General features: G+C 48.8%; 1 protein-coding gene across 2 annotated transcripts in view; it reads left to right on the forward strand.

Annotated features, from left to right (window-relative positions):
* The window catches only part of LOC133220634 (acid-sensing ion channel 2-like), a 92896-nt gene that overhangs the window by 41294 nt on the left and 29250 nt on the right, over positions 1-22352 (forward strand). For both annotated transcript variants that reach the window (XR_009727767.1, XM_061368885.1), the window contains exon 2: positions 2872-3022. Coding sequence is in view for 1 of the 2 variants with exons in the window: in XM_061368885.1 (XP_061224869.1) it covers positions 2872-3022 (151 nt within the window). In the remaining variant the exon portion in view is untranslated. The remainder of the gene's footprint in view (positions 1-2871; positions 3023-22352) is intronic.

Genomic DNA, 22352 nt, shown 5'->3' on the forward strand with positions numbered 1-22352 from the left:
GGGCCTACCCTCAGAAGTCTGCAGATGACACCAAGTTGGGCAGGAGCATTGATCTGCTGGAGAGGAGGAGGTTCTACAGAGGGATCGGGACAGGTTAGATCAATGGGTGAATGCCAATTGCATGGGTTGTTTAGCCTGGAGAAAAGGAGGCTCGGGGGGGACCTTCTTGCTTTCTACAGCTACCTGAAAGGAGGTTGTAGGGAGGTGAGGTCTGTCTATTCTCCGAGGTTACAAGCAATAGGACAGAGGAAACAGACTCAAGCTGCACCAGGGGAGGTTTAGGTTGGATATTAGGGAAAAGTTATCCACTGAAAGGGTTGTCAAGCACTGGAACAAGCTGCCCAGGGCAGTGGTGGAGTCACCATCCCTGAGGGTATTTAGAGGATGTGTAGATGTGGCACTTAGGGACATGGTTTAGTGGTGGGCTTGGCAGTGCTGGAGTAACAGTGGGGCTCGATGATTGTAAAGGTTTTTTCCAACCTGAACGATTCTGTTCTGAAGAGCAGCAGAAAATCATGAGGGTTCCTTGGAAACGAGTCCCAGGAGCGATGCAGCTGATGCCAGCAGCACCTGGATTTAAGCTGTGTGTCAGATGGTCCCTGGGGTCTGCTGCTGCTGGGGAGCAGATGTTGGGAAGCAGGGAGAAGCAGTTGCATTTCTTCCAGACATGTGTCAACGCATCCCAGGTTGTGTGTGGCTGGAGAGGTTTCACATCTCCTACTGTGCAAGAGAGTCATCTACTGAGGTTGTGACAGATGAGCTCTTGGCCATGACCAGAACCTTTCATGGACCTGGATGGTCACTTGCTGAATGTGGACTGGAGGGGATGGAGCAACATCCCTTCCTTTTCCAAGTCACAATTGGTTTTCTCTTGCTGGGATTGGGTCCCAGACATGCAGCCTTGGGCCCTGTCACTTTACATCTTGTTTGCTGGATAATCATGCCCTAACTGAAGGTTTTACACTTCAATTTTTACAGCTGCAAAGGGCCATATAAAAAGCCCAATAAAATTGCCTGCATGTATTTGGCTGAAGCCTGCACTGGCTTCAGCAGCATCTAAATCCTTAATCAGCATTTACATTGCGTGCTTGCACTCAAGATAAACTTGCCTGTTTTCCCTTCGTTCTCCCTAATGCAGGTTTTGTTCTTGCTGTATTTTTAACTATCCTAATTAGAAACTGTTGACTTCTGCCTTCAAAGCTTATCTGGGCAAACCCATCTACGGGGCACTGGCTGCTGACACTGGCTTGCTGTTGCGCAGCTTATCTTTCCAGCTTGAGTGGTTTAATAGGTCAAGTATTAAAATGAGATTTTCACTTGGATATAAATTATTTTTTAAAGGGCATATTCCCCCCCCCCAGCAAATGTTTTATGTTCTCTGCAGCCTTTTTTGCTCTGATTGAAAGTTTTAAACTTGGATGCGATTTCTGACTTCTCTGATCCCACCCGCTTCCCTCATGCTGTAATTCTAAGGCATGTGTCAATATTTGAGGGGAATAAATTGCTGATGACTCCAGCTTCTGTGTAGTCTTATGAGTCATTGTGGGGTCATATGAGCTCAGCAACTGCGTTAGTGACTTGTGATTCCCGGTGGGAGCACAGCCAGCAGCAGTGTGTGCTGTCGGTGGTGGGATCCCTTCCCTCTGAATATTCATTTCTGATGTTTGCTGGTTGCTTCCCGATTGCAGAGCCCAGACTCTCTGGCTCTGAGCCATTTTATCCTCTTTTAGTACAGTAGGAAGTTCTGCACATCTACATGTCCCTGGTCTGTCAGTGCAAGCCATAGGAGGGACTCGTGGTTTAGTCTTTCGTTTTCCATATGTTCTTCCACTTTGGGGGAAGGCTGAGCAAGAGCATCAGTGACCAAAATCATCAGTGCCACTGCCATCAAAGGTGTCACATCTCTGCTGCCCCACTAAGATTCATCCTCCTTGAAATCCATGTCCCCCCCATTGGAAAACCATGTCCATCCCACTTGGAAACCTGTGGCAAGCCCTGCTTTACAGAGCTGGTGGTGGCCAGGGAGCCCCCAGCTGGGCTTTGCCCAGTTTCTTTCAAGGGACAGGCCAAAATGGGACTAAAGAGGAGCAAAAGTGGTGAAGGAAATCTTTCCTCATTTGTCCACGTGCTTTTAACTCTTTATTAGTTGCCAAATAGTAGCAGAGTGAGAAGTTCATGGGAATTTGTGTTGTCATTGTGTTGGGAGAGCGCAGGCATCGTTCACATTGCTCCCTTTGGGTGGGAAGCAGTGAGTGAGATGGGCTTTGGACAAGGGCCTGTAGGGACAGGCCAAGGGGAATGGCTTGAACCTGCCAGAGGGGAGACTGAGCTGAGCTCTTAGGCAGAAGCTCTTCCCTGTGAGGGTGCTGAGGCGCTGGCACAGGGTGCCCAGAGAAGCTGTGGCTGCCCCATCCCTGGCAGTGCTCAAGGCCAGGTTGGACACAGGGGCTTGGAGCAAGCTGCTCCAGTGGAAGGGGTCCCTGCCTGTGGCAGGGGTTGGAGCTGGATCAGCTTTAAGGTCCCTTCCACCCAAACCAGTCTGTGGTTCTATGATTCTGTGAATTGCATTATATTTTAGTACAAGCTCCATCACAACGTGTACACGTGCTTCTTGGGGACTCAACGTGATACGGCTCTGGTGAGCTGCTGAAGGCATTTGTTCACTGCTGTAAACCACCTTTCCTTTCTTCCATCTTTTCTCTCAGGAGAACACCATATGCTAAATGATCAGACTAGGTTAGATTTACCTGCAGACATTTCCCTTGGAGCTGTGGTGTGTGGCTGTTTCTCATCACTCCGCCCTTTTTCATGTGGGAATAGGAGTTGATTATATGGAACATATTATGTTATTTCTGTTTTGTCTCCTCGCAGGTGTTTACAAAATATGGGAAATGCTACATGTTTAACTCAGGAGAAGAAGGACGGCCTCTTCTTACCACAGTTAAGGGTGGGACAGGCAATGGACTGGAAATCATGCTAGACATACAGCAGGACGAATATTTGCCCATATGGGGAGAAACAGGTAAGACCTTCTTTTTCCTCCTGCAAACATGCATGTATTGGTGATTTTTGCTGAAAGACCATCCCATCCCATCCCATCCTTCCCAGGCAATATCTAAACCAGCTCTTGAAAGCAAGAGGAGCTCAGTCTGTACAGAAACCAGTTGTTTTGCAGTGTCTGTAGCTGCCACTTGGGACCAGCCTTTCTATAGTTCAGCTCATCAGTGAGTGCTGGACTTGGGTGTCTCAGCATCAACGTTTGAGTGTCACCACCTCTCCTGGGACCAGGGTGGCTGCTTGTGTGTGACAGGAGGTGTAGTGCCTCTTTCAGATGCTCCAACATCTCCCTCTTCCCTAGAAGGGGACTTTGGAGGCCTTGTTCAAGGTCAAACTGTTTGTGTTTTCCTCCTCCTTGGAACCTGGGGACATTTGTTGCCCTGACTGTTGTCTTTGTGTGGGTTGCTTTATGGTTGGCTCATTGCACTTGGAGGATGTGGGATGAACGGCACCTTCCTTTAATGAACCCAACTAAGCTGAGCATCTTCTGAAGAGCCAGCATGCTGCACTGCAGCCCCCTCTAGTCCTGGCACAGAGAAGGGCAGAAGGTGCTGATTGGAAGGGCTGTGGCTGTCTTGCAGCTCATGGGTTGGGATGGCAGCACTCGGAATGAACACAGAAATGCTGTCTCCTGCAAGGGCAGCTCAGCAGCTCCCATCATCTGAACCCTGAATGATGGTAGAAGTTGCTGGCACTGCTGGTACCAGTTCCCTTAATGAATCCTGCTGCCAAAACAGAGGCTTGGCTCTACAAGGGGGTGACATGGGCAGGGGACAGCATGAGGAGGGACATGTACCACCAAAGGCACCCAGCGGTGCTGCACTCTTCATGGATCTGTGTTGGCATTTGAAGCAAAACAGCCCCAAAAGGGTTGGAAAACTTGCCAGCAGCTCCATTCCTCTGGCAGTTGCAGGCAGAACATTGTGGTGGGAGTTATTTGTTTATTATGGGGTGTCAGAAAAGGGAGAGGAGCAATTACCCCTTAAGGTTTTATGTCATCGTTGCACCGTCATCGTGTGCAAACGAGTCTCTTCAAGCACCTTCTTCTCAACAGTGAAGAGGAGAGTTGGCTGCCTTCATTCAGAACTTACAATGTATTTGTGTGGTGGTTGATGCTGACAATTTAAACAGATTCCCATGGTACCATCAATCATTTCAAATTGCACAGGCTTTTATAGCAAGGGCTTTGCCTTCCAGTGCTTAGCTCGTACTCAGAATCAGCCTGATGTGGCCCAGGTGAGGAGGAGGAGAGAGTGATTTGGAATAATCATTTCTGACTCGTAGCATTTGTTTGAAGTCTTGTCCTTGTAAAGGCAAACCAGGTTCTCAGTAAAGAGTGGGAAGATGAAGTGCATTTTCTACCTCCGATGCTTTATTGCTTACAGGCTGCCTTGGGGGAGCTCATGGGGGCAGGAAAACCACCACATTGATGGCCTGGGGATGTAGCAGGCTTGGACAGCCACACTATGAGCTCTCTGTGTTCAACCTTGTCGGGTTTTGGATTGCCCATAAGGTTCCCCATGGAGGCACAGACCCTGTGGCACACTGTTCTCACTGCAGGCCTGCTTTATTCTGAGGAATTCTTCACTGTGAGGGTGGTGAAGGGCTGCCCCATCCCTGGCAGTGTTCAAGGCCAGGTTGGACACAGGGGCTTGGAGCAAGCTGCTCCAGTGGAAGGGGTCCCTGCCTGTGGCAGGGGTTGGAGCTGGATGAGCTTTAAGGTCCCTTCAACACAAACCAGCCTATGATGATTCCGTGAATCTTTAGGAAGAACCCATCCAGGAATGTGCTGCCTTTAGAGCTGTGCTTTTCTATCACTGCTGTTCTGAGAAGGTCTCAGCTGGGTGAACCAGATGCTCGTTATACAGGAGGCAAAAAAGAAAAGGTATTAAGGAAGCAAATGGGGAACTGAAGTGTGAGGTTAAAAGGTGAATCAGGAAGATCAGCCAGGTCTTGTTGTTGCCATCTGGCAGGAGAGCCTGTGGCAATGGGGAGGAGGTTTCCAGTCTGGTACCCCTGTGTCTGTGAGCATCACTGTCATCCAGAGGTTAGGTGGGATGGCAGCTCCTGCTCTGGTCATATTCATCAGGCAGCTTTCAAGCCCTGCATGTGGCAAAGGAGCTTGAAACCTGGCCATGGCTGAGGGCGTGAAACCTGAGAGGGGAGGAAACAACCCCGAGTGCATTCATTTTTCCAGAATCTTGTGCTTTTTAGAGTCTTTTAAGCTCCAGCTTGATTTTTGACCACACATGGAAGGGAGAAATGTGCCTCTTTGATTTTCAAGAGGCCCCTAATGGTGTCCTGCCCCCATACGGCCTCACCACTGCTAATCTCATTCGTATTTAAGTTAAATTTATGCTCAGGTAAAGACTGAGGCATAGAGAGGGATTCTCATGCCTCTAGAACTGGGTTGATATTATGGGGCTAGTTGTTAAGGTCTTTGTCTGATCGTGAAATGCTGTAGGATTCAAGGTGGAACGATGTAAATAGGACTGTTGATTCAGTTAAATGGTGTAGGACAAGCTCCTGGACTCGTTGCAAGCAAACTTGGCCATGTTCTTACAGGTCTAGGTAGAACTGGTACTTGATTGCGAAGTTCATAAAACATTAACCTTTGCCTTTCAATAAGGGACTCTTTCATCCTCCACGTTCATACAGCGCCTTGTACAAGCTCTCTTCAATCTTCATTGAGCTGTCTGGACAGTACCAGAATGAAAACATTAACTATAGTGGTTAATACTTGCTGTTCCCATGGAAACACTTAACTCAGCTTTGTAGGTAAGTGAGGGAGTTGATTATTTCCAAATATTTGCATAAGAATGTAAATGTGTTTGGAATTAAATCCCCTCAGCTGCTTCCACTGGGACTGCGCCGGTTTGGCTCTCCAGTGGAAAGCTTTAGCAAGGACACACAGCTCTTAATAGTGAACTTCAGCCCTGGCTATGGACAGGGATGAGGAGGGCATGGGGTGAGATCTTCACGGTGCAGTACACATGTAGGCATGGGGAGGTTAGCCATTAGGATGCCTTCAGGATGGAAGGAGTTAGTTTTTTCTTCCCAGTGAGTTAGTATCTCCATTATAACCTGAACTATTCCGTTGCAGATATTTCTACAGCCCAGTTTTGCTGCTCCTCTTTCCCCACTTGCTGTACCCAGCAACTGCTCTTTTAGTGGCCTTTTAGGCAATGATTTTTATGTGGTTGAGTTATTTGACCTTCTTTTCCTCAGTTTCCGACTTCCGCATCATCCCTCAGACGTGGATACTCAAACCCTACTCAAAAACCAAACTTTTCCCAGCTGGCTGTCCCATGTTAGTCTAAGTTCTCCCAGAACTATCTGGAGCTGCCCCCACTGAGCTGCTGTCTCAGACATGGTGTTTGTACCCCCTTAGGGCTTCAGAAATGCTGATTCCATCACCAGAGAGAGGTCTTCACATGGAAAAATATGCTTTTCTTTGGCCTGTTATGATGGCCTTGGCTCGTGCTTCCTGCAAGGGAAAACAGCCACCCAAAGAACCATCCAGGTTCTAGTTCACTGCCTCTTCATCCCAGCCATGGCCACAACATCTTCCTCCTGCACCCCAGGATGCTCAGGTCCTCAGAGCAGTTGTGGTTCTGTTGGATGCAGGACTGATTCTTACTAATGCCAGGCCCAAATGGTGACATCCAACTCTGTGCTTAGTCCCGCAGCTGCTTCTCTTTTTGCTCCAGATTTGGAGATGCCATAAAACCACGTTCTCCTTCAGAGCCCCAAAACCTCCTCATTTGCTGCCTCGGGATCCTGTCCTTTGCAATTCAAATAAGCTAAGAAGGAAAATATTGGTTCGTAGCTTGGGTTATGGCTGCTCAGGAGCTGCTGCCACCGTGTCACATGGGCATATGCTTTGTAATCTAAAAAGTGATTTAATTGTTACTGGCTCAGCAAACAAAATGAAGTGCATTGTCAGTTTGAAAAGGCCTTTTCTGGGTGTCCATTAATATCTTGGGAAGATGAAATGTCTTCTCTAACAAGTTACTTGTAATAGGAAAATATACCTCTAGCTTGACTGTCTGCATATGCAAGCCCGTTATTTGAACATGTTAAATTTATGTGCAGTCTAATTTTGGAATAGCGAGTGTACACAGACTGCTTCAGTCTTGAATTTCAAGTGCAAAGAACAGGGTATTTTGACTGTATCTGGATGGCATGGCATCAGGCAGCTTTGCCATCGTTGGGGGTGCAAAAATATTGTGTCAGGACTGTCAAAATCCTGGGAAAAATAGGATGGTACAAAGAAAAAGAGATGGAAATCTTGTCTTTTGAGTTTTGCACTGCTGGGATTTGTATTTTCTAGGATTGTGCTTTAGCTGTGAGCTCGCTACATATGGAAAGAGTTGAGGAAATAAGTTCTGGCTGAAGTCTTCGCATCACCTTTGTGTTTTAAAGAAAGCCTTAAATGTTCCAGCTGGGAATCATGATGCAAACAGCCCCCAAACATAGCAATACTGCAGGAAGTTCAGTTGAAGATGGAAAAAACTGATAGCAGGGAAAACTCCTTCCAGGAACTGAGAGGGAAAAGGCAAACCACAGACTCAGAGCAGCGTAGGTGGGAGCCATACATATGGCTCGGAGTCTCCCAAATTCCATGGTTACGCATCTTTGTCTCGCAGGATGAGGCACCGGCGTGTGGCAGGGCTGTGGAGGGGGGTTGCTTTATTGCACTTGATAGGGAAAGTGGCAGGAATGCCATCAAATAGAGAAAAGAAACTAATTTATAGTGGCAGCTATTTGATTGCAAAGGGAATCCACTTGGGGTTAATCTTTCTGGAGTGGTCCATGGTATTATATAGTGACCTCATACAGCAGCACAGTAAATTGAAAGCCACTCAGGCTACAGGGCTGTAAATAAGAAATACAGTCAAGAGTTCTGCATCTGTGTTTCAGGAATTGTTGGGTAACGATGAGCATTTCATACCAATTAACCAAGTAACACGCAGAATAAAGAGAAAGGGGATGAGAAATGCGCTATAAAACTGCACTAAGAAGAAGCATGAAATCTATAAAGCTTGAGGCTTCAATCCACTTAGGAGACTATCACATAGTATTATGGGCTGCTATTACTTAGCTCGGTGAAAAACATGGGCTACAAGGAAGACTTCTGATCTAGGTCATGCAGAGGAAGATCTCAAGCCTGTTTCCTTCACACCCAACTCATTTGGGTTGGAATTGATTCTTTGCTTCCCTTCAGGGCTTTTCATGCTGTTAGAAGTGGTACATACCACCCCCTGCCATCAAATTATGGATGCAAGGGAAAACCATCTCTTGGTGGCTTGAAGAAGCCCTTCTCCAGGGAGTTGTTTGGGAAAAGGAAAAGCTGATGGTGAGAGATGGAGACAGAGCTCTGCTATGCTCAAGGTGCTGGATGCTCCCCTCCCTCTGGGCTTTGCTGAGGCCTGTCTGTAGGATTAATTCAAATTAGCCAGAGGTACAGGTGGTTTTGATACCATTGAATTTCCATGTTGCTGCTTTTCGTCCTCATTAAAGCTGCCTTAATTCTGCTAACCTCTTTCCATTTCCAAATTGAATTTAGGGAAATTGAATTAGCACAGATTTATTTTTTAACCGGGGTCTTCACAAAAGCCCTGATGCTGGAGAAGTTAGCTTGGGTGTATTTGTGACTGCTGCCTCATCTGGAAAGGGCCATTTGGGTCCTTCTTGGGTTTCTAAAGGGAAGAAGAGTGACAGTGGTGACATCCATGCTGCAGCAAGCAGCACTGTGAGCCAGCCCTGACCTTCCTCCTGTATCTCCCTGGGGACCAGCTGCCAGTGGGATGCCTGCAAAGCAGAGACATACACTGGGACATCATAGGATCACAGCCTGGTCTGAGTTGGAAGGGACCTTAAAGCTCCTCCAGCTCCAACCCCTGCCACGGGCAGGGACCCCTTCCACTGGAGCAGCTTGCTCCAAGCCCCTGTGTCCAACCTGGCCTTGAGCACTGCCAGGGATGGGGCAGCCACAGCTTCTCTGGGCACCCTGTGCCAGCGCCTCAGCACCCTCACAGGGAAGAGCTTCTGCCTAAGAGCTCAGCTCAGTCTCCCCTTGGGCAGGTTCAAGCCATTCCCCTTGGCCTGTCCCTACAGGCCCTTGTCCCAAGCCCCTCTCCAGGTTTCCTGCAGCCCCTTTAGGCACTGGAGCTGCTCTAAGGTCTCCCCTTCAGGAGCCTTCTCTTCTCCAGGCTGCCCCAGCCCAGCTCTCTCAGCCTGGCTCCAGAACAGAGCTGCTCCAGCCCTCGCAGCATCTCCATGGCCTCCTCTGGGCTTGCTCCAACTCCACGTCCCTCTTGTGCTGCTGCCCCAGAGCTGGATGCAGGAGTGCAGGGGGGTCATCATGCCAACATGGGCACAAGTCTTGCTGCCTGGCTTTGTGCACAGCTTGGGGTTGGTCATATTTTATAGAAGGTGTCTCTGGTAACTCTTTTCCTGGTAAAGAATAGGTAATCAGGGCTGTGTAGATGGGTCTACTGCCTGCTTTGAGTATGGGGACCTGCAGTGGAGCATCTCCAAGACCTGCCCAAAGTTCAGGATGCTCCAGGCATCAGTTCAAAGGGATTTGCCGCACAAATCATCCACATTCACTCCTTGCAACCAGCACCAAAGTGATGCTTTCGGCTGGAGGCAAGGCTGTTCCTGCTATTGCTCACAAAAGCCCAGATAACCTTTGGGATCTTGCAGCCAAATCACTACGGAAGGGACTTTGTGAGGGCCAGGGTGACTCCAGTCAGGCATGGTGTGGCTGGAGGCCAATGCTGCTAACCCTGGAAATCCATCTCGGGCAAGTTTCCTGGTGTGGGCACAAATTGAGAGTGTTTCCATGGTTTCTGTCATTTTTATTTATTTATTTTCCACCCGCTGCCCTCTGGGATTTTGTGCCAGGCAAAACAGATTTAAACAGCATCTCCATGCTGCTGAGGTGGGTCAGCAGGGTTCCTGCTCTCCTACAGCATTGTCATTGCAAGGGCTTTGACGGTGAGCAAGAGCAGTTGGTTTAGCTCAGTGGTCAGATGTCCCCCCTTTCCCCAAAGCCCCTCCAGCACCACCACTTGGTCTCCAGCTGTGCAGCTTCTGTGCATAATAAGCCCAAGCCCTGGAGCATTTGCTTTGCCAGCTGTGGAGATGCGCAAAGCCCTCGCTGTAATTTACTTCTGCATATTAAGATGATTCATGGCAGTTCTTCACAAACCCACGCCTCCTTTTCCTTACCAAAGATGTGAGTTCAAGGGGTGGAAGAGGCAGCCTGGGCTCTCCCAGGCCATTGCTGCAAATGCACTGGGTTCCTGACATGGTCCAAGGGGCTGTTTTGGATTTAGACCATGGGGTCTGCAGGCTTTGAGCCACCAGCGTTAATGACAGAGTTTGGGAATAGGAAATGTGTGCATCTGCTTCACTCACAGTTTGTGGAGGTCTGAGTGGAATAATCCTGATCAATATAAAACTCATCTGTAAATATAAAGTGAGTAGGAAATGAGCAGGGAATGAAGAAGCGATGGGTAGCAGCAGGCACGCACCATGGTCGGTAGTGGGGTTGCAGGGGGATACCTCATACATGTGTGCATGGAAAACCATGAGCCCATTTTAAAGCAGGAATACACGTCCTTAAAAGTCTGTGAGGTCAGTGCTGACTCCAGGGCTTCTTAGAGCTTTGGCAATTTCTTTTCCATTATGGGATGTTGCCTCCCGCATGCAGCTGTGGCTGCCTCAGGGCACTTCTTTGCAGATGAAACTTGTTTGCCTTGGAAGGGTCGTTCTCGGTTTCATTTATCAGTTAAAATAACAAAGGATATTAAGGACAGAAGAAGAAAGCCCAAGGTGTGTGTATGAGTAACTTGCTTTCTCCAGCACTTTTTAGCTGGGAGCATTTTCAACAACGCAGGCAGATGAACGCTGCTCCCTCTGGAAAGGGAAAAGACCAAAAAAGGCTTTTCTTATGCACAGTAAGAATGCAGAATGGTTTAAGATGGCGAAAACGACACTGAATTCATCTGCAAACTGCAGCTATGACCTGGGGAGATGGAGGGGGCCAGCTTTAACTGAGGCGTTTGGGTTGATGCAGTGGGTTTGGTGATGCCATGTGGTGGCAGCGCTGGTGGACATCCCTCCCCGGCTCCTCTCCCACCCCTGTCTCCCAGCAAGCCAGAGTACAGAAATGAATCTTGGGTAGTGCTGGATTTCAGTTCTTGCTGGAGCAGAGAGCCCCAGAGAGGCACAAAATCTAAGTCAAGACAGCCGCAAGGCCATAAACCTGGTATCTCCCATCACCAAGGGCGAGCTGCAAGCATTGGCTGCTTATGAAAGCATGGGGCTGGCGTGATCAGTGTGTTCAGAGCCCTGCACAGACACCTCTGTGCCAGAAATACTGTAGATTACAATCTGCAATGAGAGCCCATAAAAGCAATGAGGAAGATTGAGCTAGGACAGTAATTGGTTGAGTGACATCAAACTCATCCTTAGAGAGTCAAATTATCCTTTGCTGCTTTATCCTTGAGTCAAATTATCCTTGATGCCCCTTTCTGCAAAATGAAGACAAGCTTCCACTGCATAAATCTCCTCTTGCTTTAATATAAGCTATTAAATGCTACCTCAAAATGACTTCTGCTGCACCACAGGCAGTGCTGCAAAGGCAGAACACTGCTTTATTTGAAATGATGTGAAAGTTTGGCATTACCAGCCAGCCATAATTAGGCAATGCGACAGAAAACCACCCCAAATCCCAATGACACAGGGTTGATTCATCCTTCTGAAGACTTAAACATCCGAAGAGATAAATGGTGTCTATACAGCAGCAGTGGCCTTCAGCAGAAATGACTCTGAGGGGTTTGGGCTAGGAGAACTCAATGCTTTTTTGCAATAGGAAACTCTGATCTCTTGTGAACTCATCAAAGACAGTTTGACCTTTAGGAGACTGGTTGATGTCACCTAAAGGGAGGCATAAAACGTGCTGCATCTTGGACCTTTTCCTAATGAGAGCAAGAATTCATTCAATTAGCCAGGTTTCCCAGGGAGAAAAGGTCAACGCTATTTCCACCTTCCACCAGCCCCCTGACAACCAGAGCATCCACAGAAGGAGGCTGCTGCTGAAATTAATTGTTTGCCTGAACACACTCATCAATAGCTCCAGAGTGAAGAGAGGCAGCTCAAAGGTTACTCAGGGTTTTGTGTCTGGGCTGTGTCATTAAGGTTGTCACATAACCAATAGACTCCTGTTTGTGGTGAATTGCTCTCCAGGGCCTCTCGATGTTATCATGGAGCTGGAAAAAAACAATGTGTGGTTGGAAAAGCTGGGTTTCCTCTTTTGTGATGGAGCAGGAACCCAGGAGATTGTCAGGGGCTGACCCAGGCTTGGGTTGCCCAAGGATTGGTGTTGTTGGCCATCCAACAAAGCTTATGGAATGAAAGGACTTGCCCGTGAGGGTGCTGAGGCGCTGGCACAGGGTGCCCAGAGAAGCTGTGGCTGCCCCATCCCTGGCAGTGCTCAAGGCCAGATTGGACACAGGGGCTTGGAGCAAGCTGCTCCAGTGGAAGGGGTCCCTGCCTGTGGCAGGGGTTGGAGCTGAAGGAGCTGTAAGGTCCCTTCCAACCCAAACCAGGCTGGGATTCTGTGACCTGGGGAGAAGGGAAGTGGAGGGGGGAAGATTTCAAAATCAAATGCTTGTGTGTTTTCACTAAATAGGAGGACATTTTCATGTGTAGCCAGTCTTTAAGCTTTTGGGTTTCTGAACCCAAAGCAGATGCTTTTTGTAGCCGTTGTGGAGAGCAACTTAACAGCTTTGACAGCTTGTAGGTGAACACGAGCCTGTGGGCTTTTTGCAAGGGATTTCCTGACCAAGAAGTGCAGGCAAGTCAGTGGCGTCCCTGTGTCTTGTCCAGCAACCCTTCTGATCCCCAGGATGAGCCCGATGCTGAGGTCCTGGCCCACAAGCTCATCTAAGGAGTGTGTTTCAGCCCCTCCTAGTGCAATCAGCACATCACACAATGTCCTCCAGGTCCAATTTGGCAGTTAAACACCACAAATTAAACTAAGGATAAGATGAAATCACAGTGTTTGCTGCTGCAGTTATCTCATCTCTTCCTTTCCCAGCACCCAGTCCCCTATCCAGACACATATGTGCAGAGCAGGTAAGATATGGCTGGGAAAGCTGCTCTTATTCCTGTGCTCCTGCTTGAGGAGGTGTGTGACAGCAAGGCTTTATCCCACCACAGGTCTGGTGTAGCAAGCACAGGCAGATGTCCCAGTCACATAATGTTGATGAACTGAAGGCTGTAAATACTTATCAGTGACTTAATGGGAAAACCCTTTAAGGGATGAGGATGCTTCAAAAGCTTTTCTTTAAGGAAGAAAAAAGCCCCAAAGCCAGGAAATGTTCATTTAAGACAAAACTAGAGGAATAAAAGCTGGAAACTGGCTTTGGAAATGTGGTAAAGCAGAGAAAAGGCACCTCAAATCAGCAGACACACGACAAAGCAAGGCCATGCAGCATTAGAATTAAGTACGCATTTCATGCTGCGGCTTTCATTCAAGTCTTTGTGGCTGGTGGGTGAATTTTAATGTCTGTAGCCAAAATAGCAGAGCTCAGAATAGAATTCATAGGGTAAAAGGAGACATGAGAAGAAGCCTGGCACAGTCAATGTTGTGGCTACCAGCCGGTGCGGGGGGGACTCACCCCAGGGTGGCAAGGTTTGGGTGCTGCAGCCTCAGCCTTTGCTGTCCCAGGAGCTGCAAAGGCACCTGCAAACATCTGGGTTCTATTGCTGTTTATTCTGAGGGGGGAGTGAGGTATGGGTGTCTCTGGTGGGGTTTTGGGATGCTCCCTGGATTCACCAGTTTTATGCGGGGATCATCCACATCATTATCCCCCACGTCAGGTCTTGACCCTCCCCACAGTGTCTTCATTTCCCTCTTGGGAGATGGAGACCTCAGCACTTGCTAATCAATCTCACAGAGCTACCAAGAGGTTTTGCAGCTAGAAAACGCTTTGCAGATCAAAGTCTTTTGCAAGGACTAATTGAATGCAATTGTATTCATCTCTCTGGTGCAGGGATCATCGTTTTGCTCTGTCTTTGTCCAGCCCGGAGTGACACGGGCTCCGGTTGACGTTTGAGACCTCCTAGGTCCTTCCCAAGGCAAATTGGTGTAGTCCCTGGGTGGTGTAAAGCTGTGCTGAGGCTGATGGCAGGGGGGTTGGAACTTGATGATCTTAAGGTCCTTTCCAACCCTAACTATTCGATGATTCTATGAGGGAAAGGCTTTCCACTCCTGTAGATGCTCTGGAAGCATTTCACTTGTGCTGAGCCACACAGATAGAGTGCAGTGGTCTCTTAAAAGCATCGTTGCTTCAGCCAGCTCTGAAGGAGCCAATGATCTGTCTTTCCTGAGATATGGAGCAAATAAACTATGTATTTCCTGTGATAATGCAGGACTTCATGAAAGCAGTCGAGCAGCCCCAGTGGCCATGCACCATTTGGGTGTGTTCCCTGGGGGTTTCCTGCAGCTCTTGATGGTTGCTCCTTCCCTCATCTCATTTCATCCTCAGGCAGCATCACCTAATTCTCGTTGTCCTTTCAGTTATGGCTCTCTCATGTCTTGTTTACAAGACAAAATAGGCAACGGTCCATGTTGAGCATCTCTGTTGAAGAGCACAGCTGCCTCTGGTTGTTCTGTGGCTCATTGCCGTAATACAAAGCACTCAAAGCAATCACAGATGGCAAAGAGCATCTCGGGCATGCTTCTGGGTGGCTGGAGAGCAGGTAAAGACTCAGCAAAACAGAAGAGCAGGGAGGAAAGAAGGAAAAAAAAGAGATGTGATTAATCATTCAGCTTTTATGGAGGTTAAAAGGAGGGCAGAGAAGAGTCAAAGCTGCTCTCATCAGCCTGGGAACAGTGCACTCCTGCTGCTGTATTTAGAAGAGCTGTGATGGTCGGATGTATGGAGGAAGGATGAAAAGGGAGAAAGAGAACTTGCGTGTTAAAGGTCTTTCTCGTCTCTCCTGAGTCTGTTCTGGAGATCCAGCCATTGCAATGATGTGATGGTGGGGCCTGCTACCATGTGAGGTCTTCTGCTGCACAGTGTTACTGCAGCAGCACTAGGGCTCATTTGAGATGGTTGAAATGTGGAAGGAGTTGACACTGTGATGTGGAGAGGATGAAGGGAAAACCCTGATAAGTCTGGAGATATGGGAGAGACTAAGCTGGGTAGAAAGAGAGGGGCAAGCATGGTGGGAAGGGGAAGGATGAATGGGTGTAAGTGGTAGGGCATAAAGCCCTGAAAAGGTGCCTTCTCCTATGTTGTCCTTGTACCCATAATGGACTGAGGGAAGCCGTCTTCACTGGAGCCTTAGGTACAGGTTTGGTGATGGTCCCTCAGAGGAGGCTGGGATGGCCGTGACACAGCCCACATGGCATCACGTGTGGGTGATGTTACTGGTGACCCATGCTGCTGGCGTGTTGGCATCTTTGCTTCTTCAGGACGTGTTTCCAACACATGCTCTTTTCTGTTTGGCAAGGTGAGATGTCCCAGGCCACGACTGTTGATGGGGCTGGATGACTTCTGTGCTCAGTGACGGCAGAGTGAGACTGCAAAGCCACGTAGCAATAAAAACTGAGCTGTTTTAATGCTGCGAGGAACACAGAGGTTGGGATGAAGCCTGAGCATTCTGGGGCTACCTGGGGTTGGATTTCGCTTGCTGCCACCACTGATGCACCCTGTGCTTCCAAGCACACCGGGAAACTGGGGAGCTTTAGGGAAGAGGGCTGTGCCTATGTTCTGTTGATCAGTTTTAATATTTTTGTTGTGGTTCTTCCTTCCACTGCTCCTATTTAAGGAGAAGCTTAGAAAGATGAAGAGAGGGAAATGCCATCTGCAGAGTTTGGCCAAGTGACAAATTCTAGTACGCGATGTCGTTACTCAAATATTTTGGAGAGTGGGAACAGCAGAGCAGGGAAGTGGTTGCCATTGCCTTCTCTCAAGTGTATACATGCAGAAGGAAAAGTCTTCTTTCTTCTCATGGAAGGTCAGCGTGAGAAAAGGAAAACAGGTGTCTCTGGAGGCGGGGATGTGAAAGAGATTCCTGCTGTTAAACAGCCTTGTATGTATCTGAAAAGAGCTACAAGGATGCTGGAGAGGGACTCTTCAGTCAGAGCTACAGCGATAGGACAAGGGATGATGGGTTCAAACTGAAACAGGGGAAGTTCAGGTTGGAGATAAGGCAGAAGCTCTTCCCTATGAAGGTGCTGAGGCGCTGGCACAGGGTGCCCAGAGAAGCTGTGGCTGCCCCATCCCTGGCAGTGCTCAAGGCCAGGTTGGACACAGGGGCTTGGAGCAAGCTGCTCCAGTGGAAGGGGTCCCTGCCTGTGTCAGGGGTTGGAGCTGGAGGAGCTTTAAGGTCCCTCCAACCCAAACCAGGCTGGGATTCTGTGTCCCAGAATGTGCCAGGCAGTCTCAGTTTCAGGCAAGAAACCCATTTTCCACCAGTTCTGAGTACTGCACTGGTGTACACTGAGTATGGCACTGGTGTTTTAACCATCCAGCATCCTCCCCACACTTTATCTTCTTCACTTGCTGAAACATCTTTATTTGTCCAGGCTGCTGATCACAGTGGGGGAGCAGAAGGGCCCCCCAGTTTGCTCCTCCATGATCCAGGCTGTTTCAGTGATGGCTTCTCTCCATCACTTCACTAGCCTTCTCCTCCAAGATATTTAGGTCATGGAGATTTGACTCCTATCTAATTCCAGGCCAGGGCTGAAACTGCTCTGGTGTAGCCACATCGCAAGGGATGTCAGAGCCAATTCTGGAGGGAAAAATGGCAAAAAATCCTGTTTATTTCAGTGATGTCCCAGTTGAGTTGGATTTCTTATGCTCCAGACTCTTCCCCGACTGTGTTCCCAAGGGAAAAAGTGACACATTTTAACATTACACAGCAGTTTGTTATACTCCATCCCAGGAACTATTTCTCTTCAGTGTCTCATTGTAATGCCCTTCAGTGCAGATATTTATTTCTCTAACAGTAATAATGGCCTCACGGGGTTGTTTGTATTGTGGTGCATGGGCTTCCATAAATACTTGCATAGGCAAAGCAAGAATTAAGCATTAGTGCTGCAATACAAGTTAGTATTGAACTTGTGGCTGCTGGCTCCATCCCACACTGCTGCAGCCAAGGGAGCAGGGCTGGGCTTTGGATTGGAGTGGACCAAGGTTTTAGGGGCTGGATATGGGCATTTTGATGCCCCGGGGTTGGATGTTGACATGGAGGTGAGCCCAGGGATGTTGCCATAAAGATGTCGACTGGGTTCCATTTGTGCAGGAGCCCCTCACTGTGCCAGGGTGAGAATTGAGGTGTCCACAGGCAAAAGCTTTCCATGGGGTTGGAGTTGGGGTCCATAAAACATAATGATGCAGATCATTGGGGTTGGGTAAGAGCAAGGAGGTGCAGGAGGCAGCTTTTGCATCTTCATCACCTTGATGATCTGTTCACCTGCTCAGTTCCCTGATGGTTTCACTTTCTGGGTGCAGGACAGACGTGGTGCCCACCAGGATGGAGGAGAACCTCATCCTTTCACCATGAACTGTAGAGCCCTGAAATGGCTCTACATGTCCATGAGCCCTTGCAGCCAAAACCCTTTTGGGCTTTAAAAGGACAGTGCTTCTTCTCAAGAGCAGATGATTGCACTGTGGTATTTAAGCTGCCCATGTTACCAATACACTTCCTCCACAGCTCTGTATTGTTGGTTCAAGACCTTTTCTAGGTTAAGTTGACCCACCGTTAGCTTATCCTAGCTCCGATTAATGGTTTATTGCAAATATTTTCCTATTGGAAATGCTGTGTTCCTGTCTGTTGTTTGCTTTTGGTGTTATTTATAGAGAGGATTCATAGCCTTCATCTCGCCAGACGACACACAACCCAAGCTGTGTTGGACTCCTCCCAGGTGCCAGGTTCCCTGCTCCTTTTCCCATCCCAGCATCTCTGGTGTGCTCCTTTCCCTGTGTGCATCCATCAGGCTCCAGTGACCAGAACCAATGACCCTATTTCAGATGTGGTTCCCTTACTGAGACTCTATTAGAGAATAGAATCATAGAATAGTTTGGGTTGGAAGGGACCTTCAAAGCTCATCTGGTCCAACCCCCTGCTCGTTGCATCTTCAGCTAGATCAGGTTGACTCTTGGAGTCCCCTGGCTTGCAGGCATCATTTCTTTGTGTGTGTTGGCACCCAAGAAGGTGGATTTGAGTGATGAACATGGTAGCTGAGCTCTGACAGCTGGAGTGGAAGCATCCCACCCTCTGTTACCCATTGAAAAGAGGTTTCTCACCTGAATAAGTCAAAGGATGGGGTGATTAATCACCCATCCCACTGCACTGGCTGTGGAGGGACCTTGGTGACCTCCTGGGGGTTGATGGACAAATCTTGAGGAGCTGAACATTTCCCTCACCTTGTCTCTTGCAAAGTCCCCCCATTTCCCCAAAAGCTCAGCAAGGAAAAGCCCTGCTTTGTGTTCTGTCCTGTTGCTGTGTTCCACCTCCTGTCCCCTCTGTTGTGCTGCTGTTTTCAACGTCCAGTATCAGCAACGCTGTTTTCAGCTTACATCTCCAGGAGAGCATTGATTGATTCTTCTTCTTCCCCCCAGCTCCATCAGAACCCATTGCAGCGCCGCGGGCTGCACTAGATGTGATGTTCACAGATTATTTATATCAGAGGAAAATACTAGACTGCCTGCTGCCATGGCATGTCTGTGCCCCACCGGCCTTCCCGTGGGCAGCACCCACAGCACAGCACCAAGAGGTTTATATATAGCATCCTCCATATGTTGTATTGGGGGATGGAAGGAGGAGAGGGCTGGGGGGGATCATTGGAGGCTTAGGAGGGACAAAGGGAGGTGGAGGTGCTGTGAGGATGCAGTGATGCTTTGGGCTGCAGGTGAGACAGGGAATAAGAGAGGGGAAATCCTTTCCTGGAGCAAAATGGGTTTGGTTTTGGTGAGCAGATGATGGAAGAGGTGAAGCAATCATAAAGGGTCTGCTTGTGGGAAGCTGAGGCTGGAGGAGCAAAAGGGACTGTCACCTCCTGTGGCGCCTGCTCTTCCCCCTTTCATGACTCTCATCCTGAAAAATTGCTGTAAAAGAGGATATAAAAATAAGGTTTTGATAGGAAATTCTCTGCTCCCCAGGCCCATGGACTTTTAGTTTTTCTTCTGTTGACATCTAAAATCCATTTGGCTCCTGGGGTAAAAATTCCTCGGTGGGGAATTGTCTAAGGAGGAACTGAAACTTCTGTAGAAATATGTGGAAAAAGCTAAAGCTCTCCACATCCCATTGCTGGAGCATTGCTTTGGATGTGAAACCAAGACTTACACTCCCGTTTCCTGAGTTAGAGCAGGGGTTTCATAGAATCCCAGACTGGTTTGGGTGGGAAGGGACCTTAAAGCTCATCCAGCTCCAATTGGATGCAGGAGAAGCATTTCCCTCACTGATGTAACTAAACTACTTGGGTTTTTTTTCCCTGCTCTGATAGACAAGCTCTTTGCTGGCATTTTGTAATCAGAGCCCCCATCTGAGGCACATCCTTTTCCATTAAAATAAGTGTTTACTTAGTTGCCAGGTTCACCAAAGTGCTTTGAAATCACATCACTCGAAGCACTGACATTTATAGGCGATGCCAATTAAACGGACATAACCACAGCTGTCAGAGCAGTTGCAGCAGGGCACGGAGTCAGGGTTTCTTGCGGTGGTAAAAACCTCTCTGCCCACTGCCTGTCTTCAGATGTCCTTGTACCAGCAGCAAGTCTGTTTAATCACACGATGACTTCAAAGCTTTCCCATCCAGCCAGGTTTGTGTTAGGAGAGAAATCACTTTTTCCTAAAGGATGCAAAAGCAAACAGGACCAGCTCCGAAGCTGAATCCCGCCTGCAGGGACTGCTGTGCTTCAGCATGCCAAGTGCAAGGTCCTACACCTGGGTCGGAGCAATCCCAGGCACAGCTACAGGCTGGGCAGAGAAGAGATTCAGAGCAGCCCTGCAGAGAAGGACTTGGGGGTGCTGGTCGATGAGAAAATGAACATGAGCAGGCTTCAGTGTGCGCTTGCAGCCCAGAAAGCAACCGTATCCTGGGCTGCATCAAAAGGAGCGTGACCAGCAGGTCGGAGGAGGTGATCCTGCCCCTCTGCTCTGCTCTTGTGAGACCTCACCTGGAGCATTGTGTGCAGTTCTGGTGTCCCCAACATAAAAAGGACATGGAGCTGTTGAAACGAGTCCAGAGGAGGCCATGAGAATGATCAGGGGCTGGAGCACCTCCTGTATGGAGCCAGGCTGAGAAAGTTGGGGCTGTTCAGCCTGGAGAAGAGAAGGCTGCGTGGAGACCTCATAGCAGCCTTCCAGTATCTGAAGGGGGCCTATAGGGATGCTGGGGATGGACTCTTCATTAGGGACTGTAGTGATAGGACAAGGGGTAATGGGTTAAAACTGAAACAGGGGAAGTTTAGATTGGATCTAAGGAGGAAATTCTTTCCTGTGAGGGTGCTGAGGCACTGGAATGGGTTGCCCAGGGAGGTTGTGAATGCTCCATCCCTGGCAGTGTTCAGGGCCAGCTTGGACGAGGCCTTGGGTGATACGGTTTAGAGCGAGGTGTCCCTGCCCATGGCAGGGGGTTTGGATCTTGATGATCTTAAGGTCCTTTCCAACCCAAACCTTTCTATGATTCTATGGAGAGGGACCAGGAGCAAACAGAGCAAAGTTATTACTCATTGGAGTGGCTGCAAAATGGTAAGAGCTAGCAGGTGATGGGGAGCCATGAGCTTGGCTGCGGAATGAAGTCTTGTCCTTGCAGGAGCAAATCCTGGTTATCCCCTGGTGGTGCTGGACTGCTATGAGTTACACAGCATCTTCCAAGCTGGAAAGCTAAGCACAGATCCTGTGGAGGAGCTGGACATGGCACAGGTGGGTCTGAAGACCCACATGGACCTTACAGTCCCATGGAGGCTCTCAGCACAGGTCAGGGTGATGATAGCGGTGGGATCACTGTTTGGGATGGTGACTGCTTGGGGTGGTCACCCACTGCAGTCATCTTCTTTAGTCCCAGTTTGGGACTGTTGTGCCTTCCCATGGGACCCACTTTCCTGGAGAGGTGTCAGGATTCGGAGGGGCTTTCTGGGGGCAGCAATGCTCAGAGGTGGAAGATCTCCCTGGCACCTCTTCAGACATCCAGTTTGAGAACCCACATCCTCCTGACTACCAAGTACATAGAGACGCCATCTCCCTTTAACCAGTGCCAAAAGCTGGCTGGACCCCTGGGCTCTGCCTCCGAGGTATCCCAGTCCCCTCCATCCATCTGCCCCAACAGGAGCAGCAGCAGAGCCTGGCTCCAGCACTGGGAAATCTGCTTCCATCTGGCTCTGCTACCAGCCAAAATTAGCAGCAGCTCCTTCACTGTTTAATATTTCAAGATGTTCTGGGGGAAGCAGCGAGGCTTCTGAAGCGGGGGGATGTGAGGGCTGCTCCTGTGCCTTTAAACCCTTGCCTTCCTTCAGCTTTTTCCTTTTTTCCTTCTTTTTGGGTTTTTTTTTCCATCTTTTTGGATCATCCCTGTCCCTGCGGTGGCAGCAGCTTGCTGAAGCAAAAGCCGGCAGATGGGTGGCCCAGGAGGCTGGCACCCCCCGCTCTGGATGCGGGGAATATTGCTTCCTTCCAGAGGGAATTTCTCCCTTCCTCCCACAGTATCCCTGGCAGCAGCTTCTAGGGATGGAGGTGATACCTGTATTTTTGGCCATCCTTCTTCCCATGGTCACTCTTCCCAAAGGATGCTGAGGTGGGAAGAGCATTTCTTTACCTTCCTCACTGAGAAGCATCATATAAACAGCATAACGTGGCAGGAACAACCCTCCCTGCCCTGGTATGACCCCGTCAGAGAAGCAGGTTGTGTGCCACTTTATTGATGATTGAAGCTTGAGCTTAACAGGAGAGAAGCAAGGAACTGAAATATTCATTTGCTGGCTCCTCGTGTCCAGCAGAAGCAGTTTAACAGCCCTGGGCTCGGCTTGCTGCCTGCTCCTCCTGCCCCGTATATTATGTAAGGAGCTTCTTAATAATATACGTTGAGACATATGGCCTCTCAGATTTAGTATGCAAATGCAATATGCTCAACTAAAAATAGCAGATATGCTTAATGTAGTTTTGTTATAACACCTTCTGGTACTTGGTGAGTAATGAATTGCGACTGCGCTTTACAGAGAGCTTGGAACGGGGTGAGCAGGGATAAACCTCCTCTCCGGGCTTAG

The sequence above is a fragment of the Neopsephotus bourkii genome, unplaced genomic scaffold (assembly GCF_033783945.1).
Source record: "Neopsephotus bourkii isolate Nb327-2 ecotype Australia unplaced genomic scaffold, CSIRO-AGI_Nbou_v1 NB_1462, whole genome shotgun sequence".
In the NCBI taxonomy this organism is placed as follows: domain Eukaryota; kingdom Metazoa; phylum Chordata; class Aves; order Psittaciformes; family Psittacidae; genus Neopsephotus; species Neopsephotus bourkii.